General features: G+C 50.4%; 1 protein-coding gene across 10 annotated transcripts in view; it reads right to left on the bottom strand.

Annotated features, from left to right (window-relative positions):
* The window catches only part of NFATC2 (nuclear factor of activated T cells 2), a 143195-nt gene that overhangs the window by 56927 nt on the left and 66712 nt on the right, over positions 1 to 19556 (bottom strand). For all 10 annotated transcript variants that reach the window (XM_036229284.1, XM_036229282.1, XM_036229276.1 and 7 more), the window contains exons 4-6: positions 19349 to 19551; positions 18172 to 18344; positions 3492 to 3632 (exon numbers count right to left, since the gene is read on the bottom strand). In XM_036229284.1, the coding sequence (XP_036085177.1) occupies positions 3492 to 3632; positions 18172 to 18344; positions 19349 to 19551 (517 nt within the window). The remainder of the gene's footprint in view (positions 1 to 3491; positions 3633 to 18171; positions 18345 to 19348; positions 19552 to 19556) is intronic.

The raw sequence follows: 19556 nt of genomic DNA, 5'->3' as shown, positions 1-19556 counted from the left end.
TTTTCAGACTAGAACAGCTAACAGTCAAGGGTGCAGATGCTGGAGCCAGGCTGCCTGGGGTCAAACTCAGCACTGCCATGTACTAGCTGTGTGATCTTGACTAAGTTACTTAATCTCTCTGTGCTCAGTTTCTCATCAGTAAAATTGGAGGAAAGTAGCTCTCTCGTAGGGCTGTCATGAGGAATTAGATTACTTAATATGTATAAAGTGCATAGGACAAGGCCTGGCACGCAGTTTATTATTAACCCTACCACTGTTTTCAAAGTCTCTTGGTTCCACGAGATAAGCTCTTACTCCTCTCTGTCCTACCACAGCCTTAATATAATAATAAGAGATGCTGACATTTCATGAGCATCTATAATGCGCCAAGCTCTATGCAAAGAGCCTCATCTGTACGGCGTCAATTAATCGTCTCACCTCTTGAGAGAAGTAAATCATCTCTATTGTCACAAAAGAGGAAATATTGGCTCAGAGAGGTAAAGAGACTTACCCAGGATGCCACAGCGGCTAAACGCAGATCATGGATTTGAACCCGGGCCATCGGACTTCAGAGCTTATGCCTGTGACCGCCGTAGCATGCAGCCCTGCACAGCTTGTCCTGCACAGGCCAGCCCCCAGGGCAGCGTGTGTGAAATAAACCACGGGCATGGCCTGAGCTATGATAATGCTGGAGAGCCCATGAAAACAATCACAGACGTTCAGTGAACACTCCCTCTGCATCAAGTCCACGCCACTCCCTTAGGCGTTTAACTCCAGGACGGAAGGACTGTGACTAACTCATTTTACAGAGATGGACGCTGAGTCCTAGGGAGGTTGAGCTACAGGACGATGCTGGATATGATCTCAGGTAAGGGCCCCGACTTCTCCAAGCTTAGCCATCTGCCTCCCATGGATGCCAGGTTAGTGGAGACAATAGGCAGAGAGTGGCAGGCGAAGGACCCGCCCACAGATGGGGTCAACCATAGGGAGCTGTTATTACTGCTCTTCTCATTAACACGTAACTTTGCAAAGTCGAAACAGGCTCTGAGCTTTCCTTCTGTTCAGATGTAAACTTTGAAATTTCTTCCAAAACCAAGAGAAGGCTAGAGAGTAAATGCCATTCACTCATTCATTCTCCATTCAACAAACACTTAATTGATGCCCTGGACTAGCTTCATGAGAATGTGGGCTCCCTAGGCAACTGTAAGCCGCTGGCTCCTAACTCCAGAAGAACTTGGTAGGACCCGGCCTCCGAGCCATCCCTGCACAGTTCCATGGCCCTCACGGACACTGCTGACCTGGACGTCTGGACGTGGATTGATAGCAAGACGTCTGTGTCTTATTAGCACTTTTCCCCTGCTAACATGGTGTTTTGAAGCCACTCGCTTCCTGTGAAGGTCAGCAGAAGGCTAGCAAGATGGTTTCCCAGTATAGGAGATGCATTAAAACCGGAAAGGCTAAAGCTTACTTGGTCATTGACAGTTCATGGCACTCTCCTGCCCAAGAACCTATCCTGACGCCCTGTGACCATACCCATGTGCAGACCAAACAAGGACATGTCTCTACCTAGCCCTGGGAGACATCCCCTCCCTGGCCTCCTCCCGCTCATCGAAGCATTTGCCAGCATTAAACAGCGCCTATTTCAGCCATGTGGTTTGGTCTCTGACTTACCCGAGCCTCACAAATTCTTGCTATAGAGAAAATTTTACATTGTTCCACCACCTCAAAAATAAGCCTCCCCCCAAGCTGCTCAAAAACACGTATGCCTTCTCGAATCCACTACATCACGTACAGGAAGTAACGAATAGCGTCAGCCAACATAGAGTGAGCACTTACTATATACCAAACATTTTATAAGTACTTAACATGTACGAACTCTGAATCTCATGACCACCCTTTCGGATAGGACTGCCATCTTCCTTATACAGACAAGGAAATTGCGATCAGAGAAGATGAGTGACTTGCCCAAGGTCACACAGGTCGGCAGTAGTGGGACTGAGTTTTGAACACAAGTGGACTGGCTCAAGAGTGCGAGTTCCCATCTAGCTGACTAAACGAACGTAGAAGATGCTCATCACTGCGTTACTTATAATAGTACAGATGTGGAAGGAGCCTAATGCCCGATAAGAGGGCAATGGTTAAATAAAGCGTTGGATGACCGTAGATGACCATATGATAGAATACAATGCGTCCATTTAAATATCCGTGTCCCTAACCCCTCGCTACAGCACGGCTGCCCTCCACACCCACCGTGACCGACCCCGTGCCTTCTAAACCGCTCTCAAACCCATTCGTCCGTCTCCAGCCCCCACTGCCTCAGCCTTACCTAATGCCTTTTTCAATGTTGCCTTCTATGGTGCTTTCAAAGCACGAGAAAGCCCTCGCCACATCCCAGTCACAGGGCCCCTCCCCAGAGGAGGCTTTATGGGAACTGGGAAGAAGCATCCCTTCCCCCAGACACCCGAGGCTTCCTCCTGTCAGCAGGTGCCTTAGTCATACACACAGAGGCGATGCATCTAGACCGAGTGGCAGGCCCCGGAGGAGGCAGCCTTGTGCAGTGCACTGTCCCCACGACTAGACAGCCTGCCTGTTACATTCTCTGGGTCACCCTCAGGGTAATCAAGAGACAAACACCAATACCCCTGTGAATGAACCTCCGGAAACCATGCCCATTAGAAAAATAAACAGATAAATAAACCTAAGTCTGGCATCTACAACTATCAAATAATTGCATAACCTGGTATTTTTCCTACTTCTGATCTCTTTTTTTTTTTTTTTTACATCCTTATGGGCAAAACACATTACCAAACAGCACATGAAAGAAAAAAAACACATGGCTGATAAACAAAAACATAAACCTCTCAGAGCAACGGAGTGCAAAGTTAAAAGGAGTACAGATACGGCAACTTTTTTTAGTTAAAAAAAAAAAAAACGGCACTTCTGTGGGGAGCAAAATCGTTACCGACACGCTGTTGATGGAAGTTACAGTTTGTAGAGTTCTGGACGGTAACTCAGCAATCCGGATTTAAAACCCTTACGATGGCTATCCAAAATCCCACTCCCAGGAATGCACCCTAAATAAATTTTAAAAACAGAGGTTCATGTGTGAAAGATTAATTAATTAACCCTAAAAGTACTCAAAGATTAATCGCGACGCTATTTATGATAAAAATATAAATGCCAATGTTTTTCTGCTTACGATACACCTGGTGCTGTTATAATTGCTTGACATGTAGTAACTCGTTTAACCTTATGACAACCCTCTTGTGATGATCGATCTATATATAGAACACAGCTGAAACCCATCACGGCACGTTCACACAATGGTGAACTGTGTCAACATCGAAACCACCCGAGACGTGGGAAGCCTGTCACAGTGAGTAAAACGGGGAGAACCCGACACTCTATGCAGTGGGACCTCCCCCCGGATCCATGCCGCTTGGAACAAAATGACGCTGGCGTTCGCAATGGCGCCAATGGACGCGAAGGAGCTCCCAGGGGCCCGGACTGACCTGTGGTCTTCTCCGTGAACACGACTTTGGACTCGGCCGTGAAGTTCTGTCCCGTGAGGATCATCTGCTGGCCCCCGTACACCAGGCAGCTGTCGATGTCCTGTCTTTCCACCATGGGCAGCTCGTGGGCAGACCGCTGGGCTGTGGGCAAAAGAATGAGAAGTCACGGCGAGGGCACCCCCGAGAGTCTTCCCGATTTCATGCTCTGCCCACCTTTGTCGCCTGCCGTCATCGCTACCTGTGCAACCGTCGCCTGTGGCAACCTGACTCTGCAAATTATTTTGTTCTTGTAAAAGTGCCCTGAGTTGTCTGGGTGGAATGTCTCCTAACGACACGCTTTGTTGTCACGAATCAAGGGTCAAGGGCCTGTCTTCCTGATGGAAAGGGAAGGAGAATGAGAATTGGGAATTTTCTTCGTTTTTTTATGAGACCGACTTTTCCGTCAGAGACTTCCTTGGCTACAGCGCCCTGTCCTTTTGCCCTTGACGGCAGCAAGCTCTCGAAGGGGTCGCGCCTGCGAAACTCCAGGACCCCGTTTCTGAACGGTTCACACACACGTTTATTCTCTTTGGAATCCGTTCCCAGTTCCGGACATGGTCTTCCACGCAGCCACGGTCGGCCCCCACCACCTCGCTGACCTCCTTTCCCAGACCTCCCCCTGGCTGACGCCACCCCAGCCATACTTCTGGAACGTTCACACCGTCTCTCAAACACTCTAAGCACATTCCTATCTTTAAGCGTGGGCACGTCCGAGTCCCTCTTTCTGGAAGGCTTTCCTTGACTGACCTGTGTGGTTCCCCTCCTCGTCCTTTGCAGTTTCTACTCAGACCTCACCTCCTTACCCGACCCCGCCACCCTCCCCCGGCGATGAGAACGGTGGCACCCAGCCCCTGGCTGTCTGTCCTTCGGTGTCTCTGTCCCTCTCTTTCCTTTAGGCTGCTTCACCCTGCTTTGCATTTTGGCAAAGAACGTCCCACTTCCGGATCTGCTACACGGAGCTTTATTGGTTCAGGTCTTTCTCTACCCCCATTAGAACATAAGCTCCAGGAGGGAGGGGCTTTGCTTTGAGTACTGCTGGAAGTCCAGGGCCAAGAGCAGTGTCCAGGGTTTATAGGAGGAGCTTGGGGTGGATGGACAGATGGACGGGTGGATGGGGGCACATATGGATATATCCGAATATATCTTGACACGCATATTCGTATGTTTCTCAATATCCCTATATGTATCTTCACCTCTATCTACCACAGTGAAAGATGGAGAATGGGCAGGTGTATGCTGAGCACTTACTGCAGTGACAGACCTAAATGCTCCCAGCAAGCTTCTGAGGAAGGAAGTATTAAAATTATTCACATTTGACTGAGGAGAAAATAAAAGCTAAGAGAAGTCAAGGTCATCATCTGGCCAAGGGTAGGGGGTGAGGCTTAAACGTGAACCTTCAAAAGCTGGTCTGTCCAGCTCTGGAGCCCCATCCCTCAGCCACGGCAGCCGGCCATCTTTCCTGTGGGAAATAATGGAGACCCTCTCCAGCCGCCTTCTCTGGGCAGGGCGAGAAACGGGTCCCAACCAACATGAGGGACCCATCTGCTCGGGCCTCCCGGCCTTGGCAGCGTGGGCTGAAGAGGCCGGCCCTCCCCTTGGTGAGTCAGCCTGAGCCCCTGGCATTCCTCCTGGAGCCCGAGAACTGGGCGCAGGGCCAGCCCTTCCTGTGCCAGGGGCCTGCGGACCTCCCCATCCGGAGCTGGGGCAGCAGCCGTGTGGGGCCTGAGGCCCCAACCTAGCCCTTCCCTCCTGGCCGGCCTGGGCCTCCAGGTGGCGAGCACCCCCCTCTATCCGCCCCGGAGCCACGTTGAAACCAGCTCTTTCGGGAGCAACCTTGCATTTGGCGACATCTAAGGAGTCTGTTGTGGACCAGCCAGATGCTCCCAGACATTTCACTTTGAAAGTGCAGCCTGACAACTCACAACAATCCCTGACAGTCTCCCCATCCTCGCTCCGCCCGGGCTCCCCGTTCCCAGGGACCAGCCAGCCAGCGCTGTTCCAGGGGCTGCCTGTCCACGGAAGCTAATTTCTCCCACATGGGCTGGCTTATTAATCCTTTCTTTCAATGCAGGAGTTTCATATGACTTCCTAACTGAGCTCCTACAAATGGAGGTGTATTACCAGTGAACACAGCAGCCACGTCGCCTGGAAAAAGCAGGTCCTGGCTTGCAAGCTCTGCCTTTGATGAGTTTGGGGGGCAGCTAGGGGCACGTGGCCCCAGGGATGGGTGGGGAGGCGGTAAGAGCCATCTGTCCCTTTTCACAGGTGGAAAGCCTGAGTCATCGCTACTGGTCAAGCTGGCCAAAGACTCACAGCCAGCCAGGCCAGGGGCTGGACGTGGCCGTGAGCTCTCCCTGCCGGCCTGGAGTCTGGCCGGGCCAGCCACTCTGTGAATCACTGTGCCTTGCTGTGAACACAACTTGTCTATTTCCTACAGCAACCTCCCTTCAAAGCCTCACAGTTTTAAGCGACCAGTTGATTCTTTCTTTGCCAAATCTGCATTTCCCACTCCTTCTCCTTACTTAAGGATTTTATCTGGACTCCGGTCTTGCAGCTCAAAGTGCTGGCTGGGAATGGAAGCGCCCCTGGGAACTAGTTAGAAATGCAGAACCTAACCCCCCCCCCCCTGGACCTGTTAAACCCAAATCTGCATCTTAACAAGGAATCCAGCCGATTCTCTAGTTGGAGAAGTACTGCTTAGCTTCTAAGGAGTGTAAAAAATGATGACTGCCCCCAGGCCCTAAGTCTAGAGCAAGGTTTTTCAACCTGGTCACAACTGACGTTTCAGCTGGGTCACGCTGCATTGCGGGGTTGTCCTGTGCATTGTAAGATGTGGAACAGGACCTCTGGCTTCTACTCATTGGACACCAGTAGCATCCCTTCCCTGTGGACAGCTGAAACTGCCTCTAGACATAGCTAGATGTCCCCTGGGGAGGAGGCAGCCCAAATCGTCCCTGGTTGAGAACCACTGTTCTAGAGATTATGAGTTCAATGGTCTGAGGAGAGGACCCCAGTGCAATTTTTTTTTAAAAAAAATCCTTAATGATTCCGATGGGTCACTGCAGGTTTTATCCGAGGTGCTCTGTCAGCAGGATAATCCAGGACCTCAGAAGCCAAGGAGCCTTCCCCAGCTTACTGCTGCTTGGGGTCTGGGGTTAGAAAGCCAAGGTTTCAAGTCCCGCCCCTGCCACCAACCTGGTGTGTGACCCTGGGCAAGTCGCTTCACCTCTGTGAGTCACGGATGCCTCCTCTGTAAAATCCTAACAGGCTGGGGTGGGGAAGGTGTGCAGGGGAATAAGAGGTAAAAACCTCCAGCCACACACAAACACAAGAGGTACAAGGGTATAATGTACAGCATACAAAAAAAAATAGTCAATATTGCAATCATTTTGTATGGCGACAGATGGTTACTAGACTAACTGCACTGACCACACGGTAAGGACAATAAATGTCAGTCAGATCGCTACGTTGTAAACCTGAAGCTAATATCGTGTTGTTTATATTATTATATATTGTCAACTATAATTTTTAAAAAAGTAATAATAGAACATGTAATAACCAAAGTAATAACAAAACATGGTAGAATAATATTTTCATTGTGCTTAAGGAAGATAGTTATCGATTGTGGACCCGGACAAAATATTTTTTTGCGAATGAGGATAAAATATATCACATAAAAAAATAATAAAATCTGAACAGTCCCTGCCCTCTGCATTAAACACGTGGACATGGTCAGCACATATGTGGTAAAACATCTAATATCAATAACCCAGATCTCCATCGATGGATGAATGGATAAACCAAATGTGGTCTGTTATATTACAGAAATACCACTCAGCCAACGAAAAGAATGAAGTACTGATTCGTGCTACAACGTGGACGAGCCCCCCAAAACATTATGCTGGGCAGCGGGAGCCAGACGCAAAAGGACACGTGTTATGTGATCCCATTTACCTGACATGTTCAGAACAGGGGAATCCAGCGAGACAGAACGGAGGTGGGTCTGGGGAGCGTCTGCTAAGCGGTCTGGGGTTTCCTTTCGGGGTGATGAAAAAGTTCTGAAACTAGATAGTGGTGGCAGCTACACGACATTGTACTAATGAAGGTACCAAATGCCGCCGAATGGTATAATTGAAAATGGTGAATTTTGTGTTACGTGTGTTGACCACAATCAAAAAAATATACATCTAACACAAGACAAAAACACTTGGCCAGTGCCTAGCACACAGTAACCGTTCAAGAAACCAGTCTCTACTCCCGATCCTTTCAAAAAGCCTCTTTCTTGCTTGCTCAGTCATTTATTTTCAAAACGTTTTCTCATTTGTTATCTTTCGAAACCCTGAAACCACAGCCCGAGTGGATCATCAAGGAAAACGTGACGCGTGCCATTTTACAGGCTTAGAACTCAGCTTCCATGGGGGGGCAGCTCCCGACCGGGTGGAGCTGTCGTGCCAGATGAAAACCCCTGTTCCCCTCAGGCCTCCCACAAGGGGATCCCTGGGCGGGACTTCCCGGTTCTACATCTCAGTTTTCTCATCCGAAACATGGGGCTGTTAATGGACCCATCTCACCAGTAGCGGTGAGAATTAAATGGGAGAATTCACAAAAAGCGTGTTTGGCTCAGTCAGTAAGGCAGCGAGGTGAAGCAGACTAAAAGTGTTACTGTCTCACATATTTCACCAAACGTGTGCTGACCACATCCACACGTCTATATATTACTGCTCTCCTCACTGCTGTCCGTGGCGGATCCCAAACTCGAACCCAGGTTGCTTGACCCCGACTGCCAGCATTTCTCAGCGTGAGGTCCCCTGGTTGGGGGAGGCGCTTAATGAAAATACCGACACCCAGGCCGTACCCCTGACCCACTGCTCTCGAATCGCTTAGAGGAAGCTGGACATTTGCATTTGAACAATTTTTCCAGGTGAGTTGTTACCCACATTTGTTTGAGAGCCAAGTTCCACACTTAAAAGGCCACCTGAGGACAAGGGGACCTCCTCCAGGGGAGGCCCTGGCATCCTCAGAGAGCCCAGAGGCAAAGCAAACGAACCCAATTAGCCTCTGAAAGAGGAACTGAAGAGAGGCAAACAGCAACTAAAATTACCCTCCCGGGGTCCAGTTCCCTCTGTCTCTCTGATGCAACCTCTAACACCAATGGCTGCCGATTGGGGTGATAGCGCCCAGGACCTACGGGAGGGCTCTCAGAAAGCCACTGGGCCTCCCAGCCTGCACCCCCGCCAGCCCCCAGAGACCCCCAGATCAGTTTTGCAACCATCAGAGATTCCAGGCCATCCACACCACATACGCAGGGGCTGCTGCTTTAAAGCCATCCCGGGGCCTCGCCTGCGGAGAAGCCTACACCTTCGCTCCAGCTTGAGTTTCGAGGTGGCCCTCGCCAAGAGGTTTCCCCAGGCTTCCCTCCTGCCCCCGGATTCTGGCACGTCATAAAGCGACTGGAGGCTCCTGTGTTTTATGAGCTCTGAATCAACAGGGCGCTGTTGACTTAACTGGTCTGGGTGTTTGCTCTTACCGGCAACAGCGGCTGGTGGGGAACTGGGGAACGGGGCTGCGGAGGCTCGGCAGGGAGCACACACTGGCGGGGGTCCCCCAGCTCGGCCTGAGTCGGCCTGGAAATGGGGCATCACGGCCTGACTGTCCGCAGTTTGCCCAGTCACAGGGGTGCATGGCCGAGAATTACGATCGCGCACCTCAGGAGAGAGGTGGGAAAGGCTCGTCAGGGGAGTTCATTTGTGCGGAGCGGGTGGGTTCTGCCAACAACGGCGAATAATTACAGCTCCCATTGAGAGTGCCTTGGATTCCAGGCACCTCACAGATACCGTTTTGTTTACGTAGATTATAAAACACACACAAGATGAGGCAATGTAGGGTGGTGGGTAAAGGTGTGAATGCTGCTGTGTAAGGACCCAAGTCCAAAGACGAGCTTGACGACATCCAGGCTTAGGGACCTTGGGCAAGTCCTTTAATCTCTGCGCCCGTTTCCTCTTCTATAAAATGGGAATAATCAGAGTTCCAGCCTCATGGGGCTGTTTGCCGATTAAATGAGCTAACACACGGGGCATGCGGGGCACCTCGTCAGGGCTCAATGATCGTGAGTTGTGTTTATGTTTATTGTTAAACTTCTAAAGGCCACAGAGCAGGAATTATTCTCATTTTAGAGCTGAGGGCACGGAACTTCCCAGAGGAGAAGGGACGTGTCTGAGAGAGCTCACAGCTAAGTCAGGCCAACAGGCGGATTCGAACCTGCACTCTGGGATCCTACTCTCCAAAGGGGCTGCTTTTTAGTAAAACAGAAAAGGACCCAGTGGGAAGCACCGGCCAGGCCAGGTGAGAAGGGTCTTCCCATGAGTCGCTTTCTGGCTTGAGCGCTGACCATCCCTGGCCGCAGCACTCCAGCTGCTGGAAACCCATCTTGTCTCTCCATCAGGCCCCTGTCCTGGGCTGTGAGCCTGGCTTGGCCCAGGACACGGTGCTGACTCAGGCCTCGCCTGGGAGGGGCCACGAGCGGGGCCAGCAGACAGGCCAATGAGGCCCCTCGGCCCCCGCCCTGGCCATTTCTGGGTCAACTCTGCAAGCGGGAGGGTGGGACAGAGGAACCCAATTCTCCCTGAGCGTGGGGTTCACCTGTGGGAGGGACCCGTCAACATGGACACCACGGGAGTGGGGTGCAGGGTGCACAAATGCATGGGGCCCGCGACGCCTAAGACCACCTGCTAGCTCTGAACTTCACGGGGCCTCATACCCTGCCTATCGTCTCACACAGTCCAGACTGCACCAGGTCCCTAGCCGGAGCGATCATTTTTCTCTCCCGTCCAGGGAATTACTACGCCATTCCGATGTGCTGACAGGAACCCCCGTCAGACTATTCCCACAGGTCTCCATATCGCAAGGCCCGTCCAGAGGGCTCCACAAATCCCCATTCGACGGATGAGTTTCCGGGTCACTGGGGGACCCAGGCAGCCGGGACAGAAAACAGGACACGGCTTTAACCCCTCAGCTCTCTGCCTGTCCCTTGCCAGTTATGTGACCGTGGCAAATCACTTAACCCTTCTAACCTCTACCTGCTAGAACGTAAGCTCTGAGACGGCAGCATTTCATGCCTCAAAGGCTCCCTGGCACAAATCGATGCCTCATAAATATTTCTGAATGAGTGGATGGATGGATGGATGGATGGATGGATGGAGCCTTTAAGAGGAGTCTTCTGAGACTACGATGAGGATGGAAGTAGTTAATATATGTGACAGCTGAACACACCGCAGATCTTCAATAAAGGGTAGCTTTGCCTTCCACGCCCCAATCCTGGGATCCCCTAAACCCAACTTTCCTGCCATCGCCGCGCAGCTGACCCATGACGCGGGCCAGATGGCCGTCCAGGTTCCTGGTTAGCGGCAGGGTGTGCTGCCGGCTGCCGGCCGGCCCGCCTGAAACAATCCGCGTTTGTTAAATCCCACACCTGCCTGCTGCCGCCCGGGCTGTGGCCTCTCGGCGGTGACCGAGTGGCAGACAGAGGAACGTAAGGTGTGCCTCGCAGAGCTACAAGGAGCGTCGCCAGCAGGAAAGTATGCGACACACTGCGACAGAGGCGCTGGCATTGTGCTGTTGTGACGAGACGGGCACTATTACAGTCCCGCTTCCTAGACCAGGAGACGGAGGCACAGAGGACTGAATGGCTAGGAAGTGGCAGAGGCGGGATTTGAACCCAGGCCCGCAGCTACGAACCAGCACCCTACATGGCTTCTCCCCATCATGTCAGCGTCCACTCTTTCTGAAACGTGGCTTCTTAGTGTTTAAAAGTCACCTTGGAGAACAAGGGCTGACAAAGGCCTGGCCTACCTGCCCTCTTCCCGACACCCCGCTTTCCCCCAAGACTCACTGCTACAGGTCCTTGAGGGAGATGCTATCGCTCTGCGGCCCTCCAAGGGATGCTGAGCTGGTTTCCGGCGGACAGGAAATGACGTCACGCTTTGGGGTTCCAGCCCACATTGATCTGTTACTCGCGGTGTAGCTTAACCTTGGTGCCCTGAGGTCCGGCAGGACGTGGATGTCGCAGCTGCCGTGGCCCCTTACTACTTCTTACTCCTTGCGGGATCAAGGCCATTTACTTGCCTCCTCTGTGCTTCAGTTTTCCCATCTATTAAATGGGAACAGCCGCCAAGTTCGCGGTGTTCTTACAGTGACTCAGCAGCCATGCCGAGAGGGCCTGACACACGCCGCGTGACTGGCGACTGCTCACTTTCCTTTAGCGTTTCTGTCTCTCTCTTCTCCTTTCTGCCTCCATTTGGTCTTTGAGTGTTTATTGGCATCTACCGTATGCCAGGCACTGTGCTAAATGAGTTTTAAAATATAAACCACATCCTGTCTGTCCCCTACTTAGAATTCGAGGCTTTCCACGCCACTTAGAATAAAACCCGAAGCCTCCGGCTTCCTCTCAGGCCTCACCTTTTACCCCCTGGCTTCCCCCGTTGTCTCCACACAGCCTCCCCGGCCCCTTGCGCCTGCCTCAGGGCCTTTGCACTTGCTCTACGCGCCAGCTGGGCCACACTCGCCCGTCACCCAGGTCCAGACTAAGATACCATGTCTCCGGACAGGTCTTCCCTGGTCAGCATGACTCAGGCTGTTGCTCCCCCGTCCCTCGCCTGAGTCACCAACACATGGTCCTTGTCATTTTCGTCGTGACACTCAGCTCTGTTTGAAATGATCTCTGCTCATTTATTGCGGGTTTTCCCCACTGGGACGTGATCTCCATGAGTGTTAGGACTTTGTTTTGGTCCTTGCTGCATATCCAGTGTCCAGAACAGTTTATAATGCCCTCCAGATAGAGTTTTAACGGAAAGAGTGAATGTTTAAGGAGCCCATAAGAATGACATGGGTCGTTTGGCTCCTGGCAGGGGCCGATGGACAAGGCTGGCATCTCCGATTTATGGAGCAAAGTGCAGTCAAGACGGCCGTCGGGTCTCACTAAGGCCGAGGATTCTCACAGAGCAGCGCTAGGGAAGTGGAGTGAAGAAATACAGGAAAGATGGCGAGGGAGGAACAGACTGTGAGGTTTTCTGAGCTCTTGCTTTCAGAAAAAGGCACAGGAATCAAAGGAAATATCTCAGTGGAAAACAACAGACCTCGGCCCCACCTCACGCCGTACATGAAAAATTAATCTGAGATGGATCCTATCCTTAAACCTAAAAGCCAGAATCAAAAAACTTCCAGAAGAAAACATCAGAGAATATCTTTGCTACCTTCAGAAAGAGGGAGATTTGGGGAGGAAATGCAAAGAGCACTAATCCCAAGAGAAAAGAAAATGATAGAGACTTCATCAAAATAAAATACCGATGCTCACAAGACACAATTAAGAAAATTAATAGGTGAGCCACAGACCATGGGGAAATGTTCATAATACATATATCCGACAAAGGACTCATATCCAGAAGACATGAAGAACTACTGCATATTAACAATAAAAATACGAGTAACCCAACAGAAAATGGGCAAAAACGTTAAACACACTTCTCCAGAGGAGACAGAGTCAACAAATGCATGAATCACATCTCAGAGTCATTAGTCATTTGGGAAATGCCAATTATGCTAATTAAGCACAATGAGCTACCTTTTTACACTCAGGAGAATGGCCGCGATTAAAAAGACCACTCAAACCAAATACTGGTGAGGACGTGGTGCTGGTGGAACCCTCACACGCTCTTATATGGAGTAAAAATACAAAAACTGAAAAACGTCCTTGCCCTATGGCCCAGCAATCTCATCCCGGGTATTCACGCAAGAGAAATGAAAGTATTTCTCCATAAAAAGCCTTGAAGCGGACTGTCTATAGCAGCCTTAGCCGTAAAACTCAAACCCCAGAAACAACCCAAATGTCTATCCATGGTAAATACACAATCGTTACAGTCACATGATCAAATTACCATTCAGCAGTAAAAGGAAAAGAACTACCAAGTCACGTGGTAACGGCGATGGATCGCAAAGACAGCGGGCCAAGCAAAGCAGCTGGACATGTACTATATAATATGAGCTTCCATTATAAGAAGTTCTAGGACAGGGAGAGCTAATCTATGGTGATAGAGATCAGCACAGCGGTGGCCTGTGTGTGGGGGACTGGGGAGGAGACATGGACCAAAGGGTACGAGGGACCTTTCAGGGATAAAGGAAATGCTCCGTGTCTGGTTCTGAGTGGTATTTACACAGCTACATACATTTGTCCAAAACCACTGAACTGAATGAAGACTTACAGCCTGTGCAAGTTATTGTATCATAATTATCTCTCAGTAAAACATTTATGCCAAGAGATTGAAAAGAACACGTGAGAAATCCATATTCTGGTCCATGCGCCAGATCCAACCCCCGATTCCTGCAAAACTATCCAAGTGAATTTACATGCTGTGCTCTCGGCAGGCACGGTTTGGTGGGAAATGGCTTTAGATGTTTCCTGATGCGGTGAATGGAGAGGCCCCTTTGCAGAGGAGAGAGAAACCCCACGGGAAGGTCCTCGGGGGACAAGGCACCTGCACCTATGGGCGACTCCATTCCATCTGCCTCTCTCTCCCACGGGCAGCCTGGAGCTGCTTGTTTGCATGCTGTCATTTATTTAAACAAGCATTCTAGAGACAGTTGCTATGTGCCGGGCCCTGGCTAACACCTGCTGGTCCCTACCCTGACACGAGAGAGACTGAAAGTAAACTGGCTTGTCAGAGCATAGAGAGGGGACCCCGGGTCCTCTGGGGTCAGTGCCATCTATATAGGGATGGAAGGCGGGGCGGGGCAGATGGTGGTGGCGAGGTCGGCAAGCCTTAAACTTGGCTGCGCGGCAGAATCCCCGGGGGACCTCTGAAAGTCTCCAGGCGCAGACCGACCAATCAATCAAATTTGGTTGGATTCGGCATCATATTTCTTTTCATGCCTCCTCAAGTGATCCCAACGTGCAGCCAAGTTTGAGAGCCAGTTGCCTGGATGGAGGCAACAGCCTGGGCGAAAGCCTGAGAGAGAGAGAGAGAGAGAGAGAGAGAGAGAGAGAGAGAGAGAGAGAGAGAGAGAGAGAGAGAACGAGCTCCGTGGATTTGGGGACTGACAGCAGACAAGAAAGTGAAGTTGAGAAGTGCAGGTGAGGAAGGAGGCAGGTGGGTGTAGAGCCCCCGTCAAATCTTCCTGTCCACCCGGAACCCCCAAATGTGATCTCATTTATCAACAGAGTCTTCGATGTAAGGTGTAAGGTGTAAACAAGGTAAGGATGGAGAGGAAATCTAGTTGGATTAGGGTGGGTCCTAACTCCAACTAGAGCATCCTTGAGAGAGATAGACAAGGAGAAGGCCATGGGAACACAGAGGCGGAGACTGAGTGACGTGTCTTCAAGACCAGGAATGCCAAGGATTGCCAGGCGCCACCAGAGATTAGGAGACTGGCCTGGAACAAATTCTCCCTCGGAGCCTCTGGAAGGAACCAACCTTGCCAACACATTGACTCCGTACTGCTGGCCTCCAGGTCTGGGAGAGAACAAATTTCTGTTGTTTTAAACCTCCCAGTGGGTGGCAAAGGGCTATGCCAGCTCCGTGAAATGTACACAAGAGCGAGGCGAGGTCTTGACCACCTCAGGGAAGGTGGACTTGAAGCTGAGAGCACGGAGCAGCCCAGTGGGCACGGGGGACTGTCCTCTTGCAAGGGGACCGGATGCAGAGAGGCCCGCAGCTGTGATCCGTGGGTAGGCTTGTTGCTGAAGACAAGGGTGTGCCCTTCTGACCTCTCCCATGTTCTCAAGGAAGTGAGAGGCAAGGTTATCTGTCTGGAGTGGGAGGCGGGTGGGGTGGCATCCAGAGCTTGGAAGATCAGAGAACGTTCCAAGTAGTCTCTGCTGAGAATAAGGGAGAGGACTAAGAGTATCTCTTTGGCAAGACTGAAGATCTAGTGGACAGACAACTAGAGCCATAGGAGGGGCCTGTCTGTGCAAAGGGGAGATCACGTCCAAAGTAAATAAGTCAGCCTTGCAAATAAGTACCAGCCCACCGAGTGTTACCAACTCATCCTCCCCGAGGGTGATATACTAAGTCCATTAGTCAATAAATATTTTGTACACATATTGTGTCAATACATGTTATGGAACAATGGTCGATACATATTTATTGAATAGCTCCCTAAGGATCATACGGTAAACCAAATTAGTCGACAGATATTTATGGGACTACCAGGCGCTGGTCTAGGAAATTAGGACAAAGGAGGAAATAAAAATGACAGAAGATTCTGGGTGAGGGGGAGAGCAGCCAACTGGTCGCTCAGTTTGGTATTGCAAGAAACAGCGGTGTTACAGAAACCAGAAGAAGTAGGTATTTCACAGAACTAGAAAGCTGGAGGGTGGCTCTGCGACCTACCGAGTAAAAATGAGTGAATCACTTTACCCAGAAAGTCTCGGTTTCCTTATCTCTCAAAACAAGGCGGTTGAATCAGCCAAATGCTTTCTTAAAAAAAGAAAAAGAAAAAGGAAAAAAAAAATGTATGTTCAAGGTTCAAGCAACTTTATAACCAGAAGCTCCTGTTGGAGGTTCATGCTGTTCAGTGATGATTCTTAAAGTCTCAGATCGACATGAGATAAGTTGACTTGAGGGGCCCGAAGATGACAGGGAACAAGGGTTCCTGTGTATGGTCCCTCCCAAGGCCTCTTATCCACTATACCTTGCTACAAACCACAGCCCCATCCTGGAGAGTGAATCACTTGCCAGAAAGGAGAGACCTTATCTTCTCACAACCCCCCAAGTCACAGAGGAGGAGCCCTAGTTTCCCTCCAAAAGCATCCTGAGATGCTCATAACCAAGCCCGGGTGGGGCAGCCACCGTGACTAGCATTTGGGGGACAGGGGTGGAGAAGGGGAATTCCGATGTCGCCGAGATGCTGTTTTTCAACGTGTGTCTTCCCTTGTGGCCTGCCGATGGGTCTTTCTCTTCCAGCTTCAGGGCACAAACTCACCACCTCATTCAGCCCGATTCACATTTCGAGCCACAAGGCTGGAAGAAACCCGAAGCTCCTTCGTCTTTTTCCAAAGACCGACAAGGAGCAAGTTCCAGCTTCTCTCCCAAAGAGGGTGCGCCCTCTCTCCCTGTTGGCTTCCGATCCCGGGGGCCAGTGCTTCTCAAGCCTTTCTACGCAAAATATTCATGCTTTGCCTTTACTCATGACCATCTGATTAAGACTACCTCTGATTAATCAAAACCACGTGCAAATTTTATCTGACCCACAAAGTATTTTGAGTTTGTTGCTGCTTTTTAGAAACCAGGAGACACTATCTTAAAAAGTCAGAAAATGGGGCCGCACTGAGTCTCCATTCCCACATAGAAACACTGGCTGGAATTGAGTCACAAGAGCCCATTTAGATGGGGAATGTGTCTCTCTGGTCCTTTCTCTCCACCGCTCCCTACTGCTGCCCACCCAACCTGCTTCGTTCATTTCCACAACCTCCCAGCCTCTGTAGGCAACGAATTTTGTGACACCTAGTTATGGCCAAAGGTCTGGTAAAAAGGAAATACAATTCTGAAACATAATTGAATATAGAACGTGATTGTAACAACATAAAAAAAAAAAAACATGCTTAGAAGAAAGAAACTAAGAAAATAACATAAACAGCTCGTGTTTCTGGAACATTGCTTACTTTCTTCTTTATGCTTTCAAAAATGATTTCTAAACTCTCCAAAGCTGAGCAGACAATACGCTTTGTCCCATCTAATTGCAAAACCAACGACAAAACTTGAGAGAAGTACCTAAGAATGAGCTCAAAGCAGCTGCTTCTTCTGAAGCCCGGGAGAAATGAACCAAATGGCAGACCTTGGCCACCACATACCGGATTCTGAACACCTTCTGCCTATTTGTTTGCGTATCTCTGTTTCCACCAGACTCTAAGGTCCCGTTTTCCGATACTCGTCTTCCCTCAGCGGCCTGCCGTTGGCTCTTTCTCCTCGAACATCAGAGGACAGAGAACACGCTTTGCTCGCCTGCCGGTGTCCGGCACGGCACCGGACACCGACCGGATTCACAGTAAACGCACGGGGAGGGGCTGCGGGTGCTGGGGGAAGCATGGCTCCTGTTCACATCCCGACCCAGCCGCTTGGTTGCCCTCATCTCTCTGCCTCCTCTTCCGTAAAACCAGCATCGTGACGGCCAAGGACTGCGGTGAACGTTCAACGAGCTGTCGCATGCCGAGCCCGCGGCACAGGGACCGGCAGAGTCACAGCTCAGTGAGCAAGAGCCACTGTAATGTTATTGCTATTCTTATTGAAAGGAAAGCGGGGGTCGGGGTAAGAAAAAGAGGACGCGATGTACAGCGAACTCGCTCCAACTGCATCTACCCTTTCTAAAGCCAGAGCGACATTTATACATTGCCAATCTTCTGAACAAAGCTGTAGCTAATAATACTCATTAGCCGTATTATTTTTTAATTTCCTGTAAGGCCACAAAACCCTCCACGAGTAAATAGAAGCCAAGGGAAACCCTTAAATGTGCTTTGGCTCTGGCCTCGTTGGTCGTCTGGGGTGCATCTGCTGGCCCTGGGGGTCAGGAGTATTCTTCCTGGGTGCCCTGCCCAGGATGGGAGGTCAGTACGGTCCACTTTCCAAAATCCCACCCAGCCCAGAGCTCAACTTACAGCACTCGATGGGGTTCGACGCAGTCTGCAAGGAGACGATCCTTCCGCTGGGCTCCGGAATGTGCACCCGGAAAACCAGCCTCACCCGTGTGTTCTTCCTGCCGATGTCCGTCTCCCCCTTCCGCAGCTCGATGTCAGCATTTCTGAGCTTCAGGATCCCCGCACAGTCGATGCTGCCGGAAGGTTGGAAACCCCACTTAGAGCCAAGCGCCTCAGGGAGCAGGAAAGATCACCCACAAAAACGCGATCGTCAGTTAAGCAAAGTAACTCCACAGCCAGCGACAGGAAAAAAAAAAAAAAAAAGCCTGTAATACACTGATAAGTATTTCAGCCAAGAATTTACACCCAGAGAAGGGTAACACACGAGGTGGAGAAATTCCCCAGTGGAAATTACTTCTCTGGGGAGATATTTTTCATGCCAACTTTTTGACTCTCAAAAGTATCTGAAAAACTCAAATACGCAACAGCGGAAAATGGCTTCTGAGCTGGTCAGTGGAGAAGAGAAGAGAATCCCCATCGAGCATCTTGAATTTGATAACTGCACTGTGGCATGTAAGAATGCGTTCTTGTTCTCAGGAGATGCTCACAGAGGTATCTAAACGTCACAAGGCATGATGTCTGCAACTAACTCCCAAACGCTTCCAGAAACAAATAGAGTGAGAAACAGAGTGATAAGGCAAATCTGAAAAACGTTAACAATTGGCAAATCTGAATGAACAGTATACAGTTCTTTGTAAGATTCTTGCAGTCTTTCTATAAGTGTGAGATGGTTTTCTGTTAAAACGTTTTGTTTTTTTTTTAAACTCCGACGCATGGGTGCGGTGATTCCCAAATTTTAGCCATATGCAGATTCCTTTGCGACTTTTGACCTATCTGCATCGTTATTTCATAATGCTATTCAGGTCGAATAAGTTTTTTAAACATAAATAAATTTCGTCTCGTCCCTAGCAATATAACCCAAACTTGCACAAGTATTCTTCCTCCTGATACAGATGAACAATATCTAGGTATAGGACCTTTAAAACAGAAATTTTCAAAATGGCAACTCCTGGGGGTCCATCGCAGGCCGGGAGCCAGCACGCATTTCTGCTCCCACCAGCCCCGCTCCACAGGCCCCTCTCCCAGGCCCCTGCCCCGCGGCCCACAGAGACCCGCCGCCCTCCGCCCCGGCCCTTACGTGGCCCGCATGTTGTTTTTCGGCTCCAGCGGTATCTCCAGGACTTTGGTATTGCCCACGATCTTCTCGTAGCTGGTGGTGGTGACGGTTTTCCCCGTGATCCGGTGCACCTGGTAGAAGGCGTGGGGTTTCAGGATCCGCTCGTCAGCCGTCCCGATGAAGATCTGAAGGCCGAGGGGCTTGTTTTCCATGTAGCCGTGAAGCTGGT

This window comes from Rousettus aegyptiacus, unplaced genomic scaffold (assembly GCF_014176215.1).
Source record: "Rousettus aegyptiacus isolate mRouAeg1 unplaced genomic scaffold, mRouAeg1.p scaffold_m13_p_12, whole genome shotgun sequence".
NCBI lineage: Eukaryota > Metazoa > Chordata > Mammalia > Chiroptera > Pteropodidae > Rousettus > Rousettus aegyptiacus.
The sequence above is the reverse complement of the archived record's forward strand: the minus strand, read 5'-3'. Positions and strand labels throughout refer to the sequence as shown.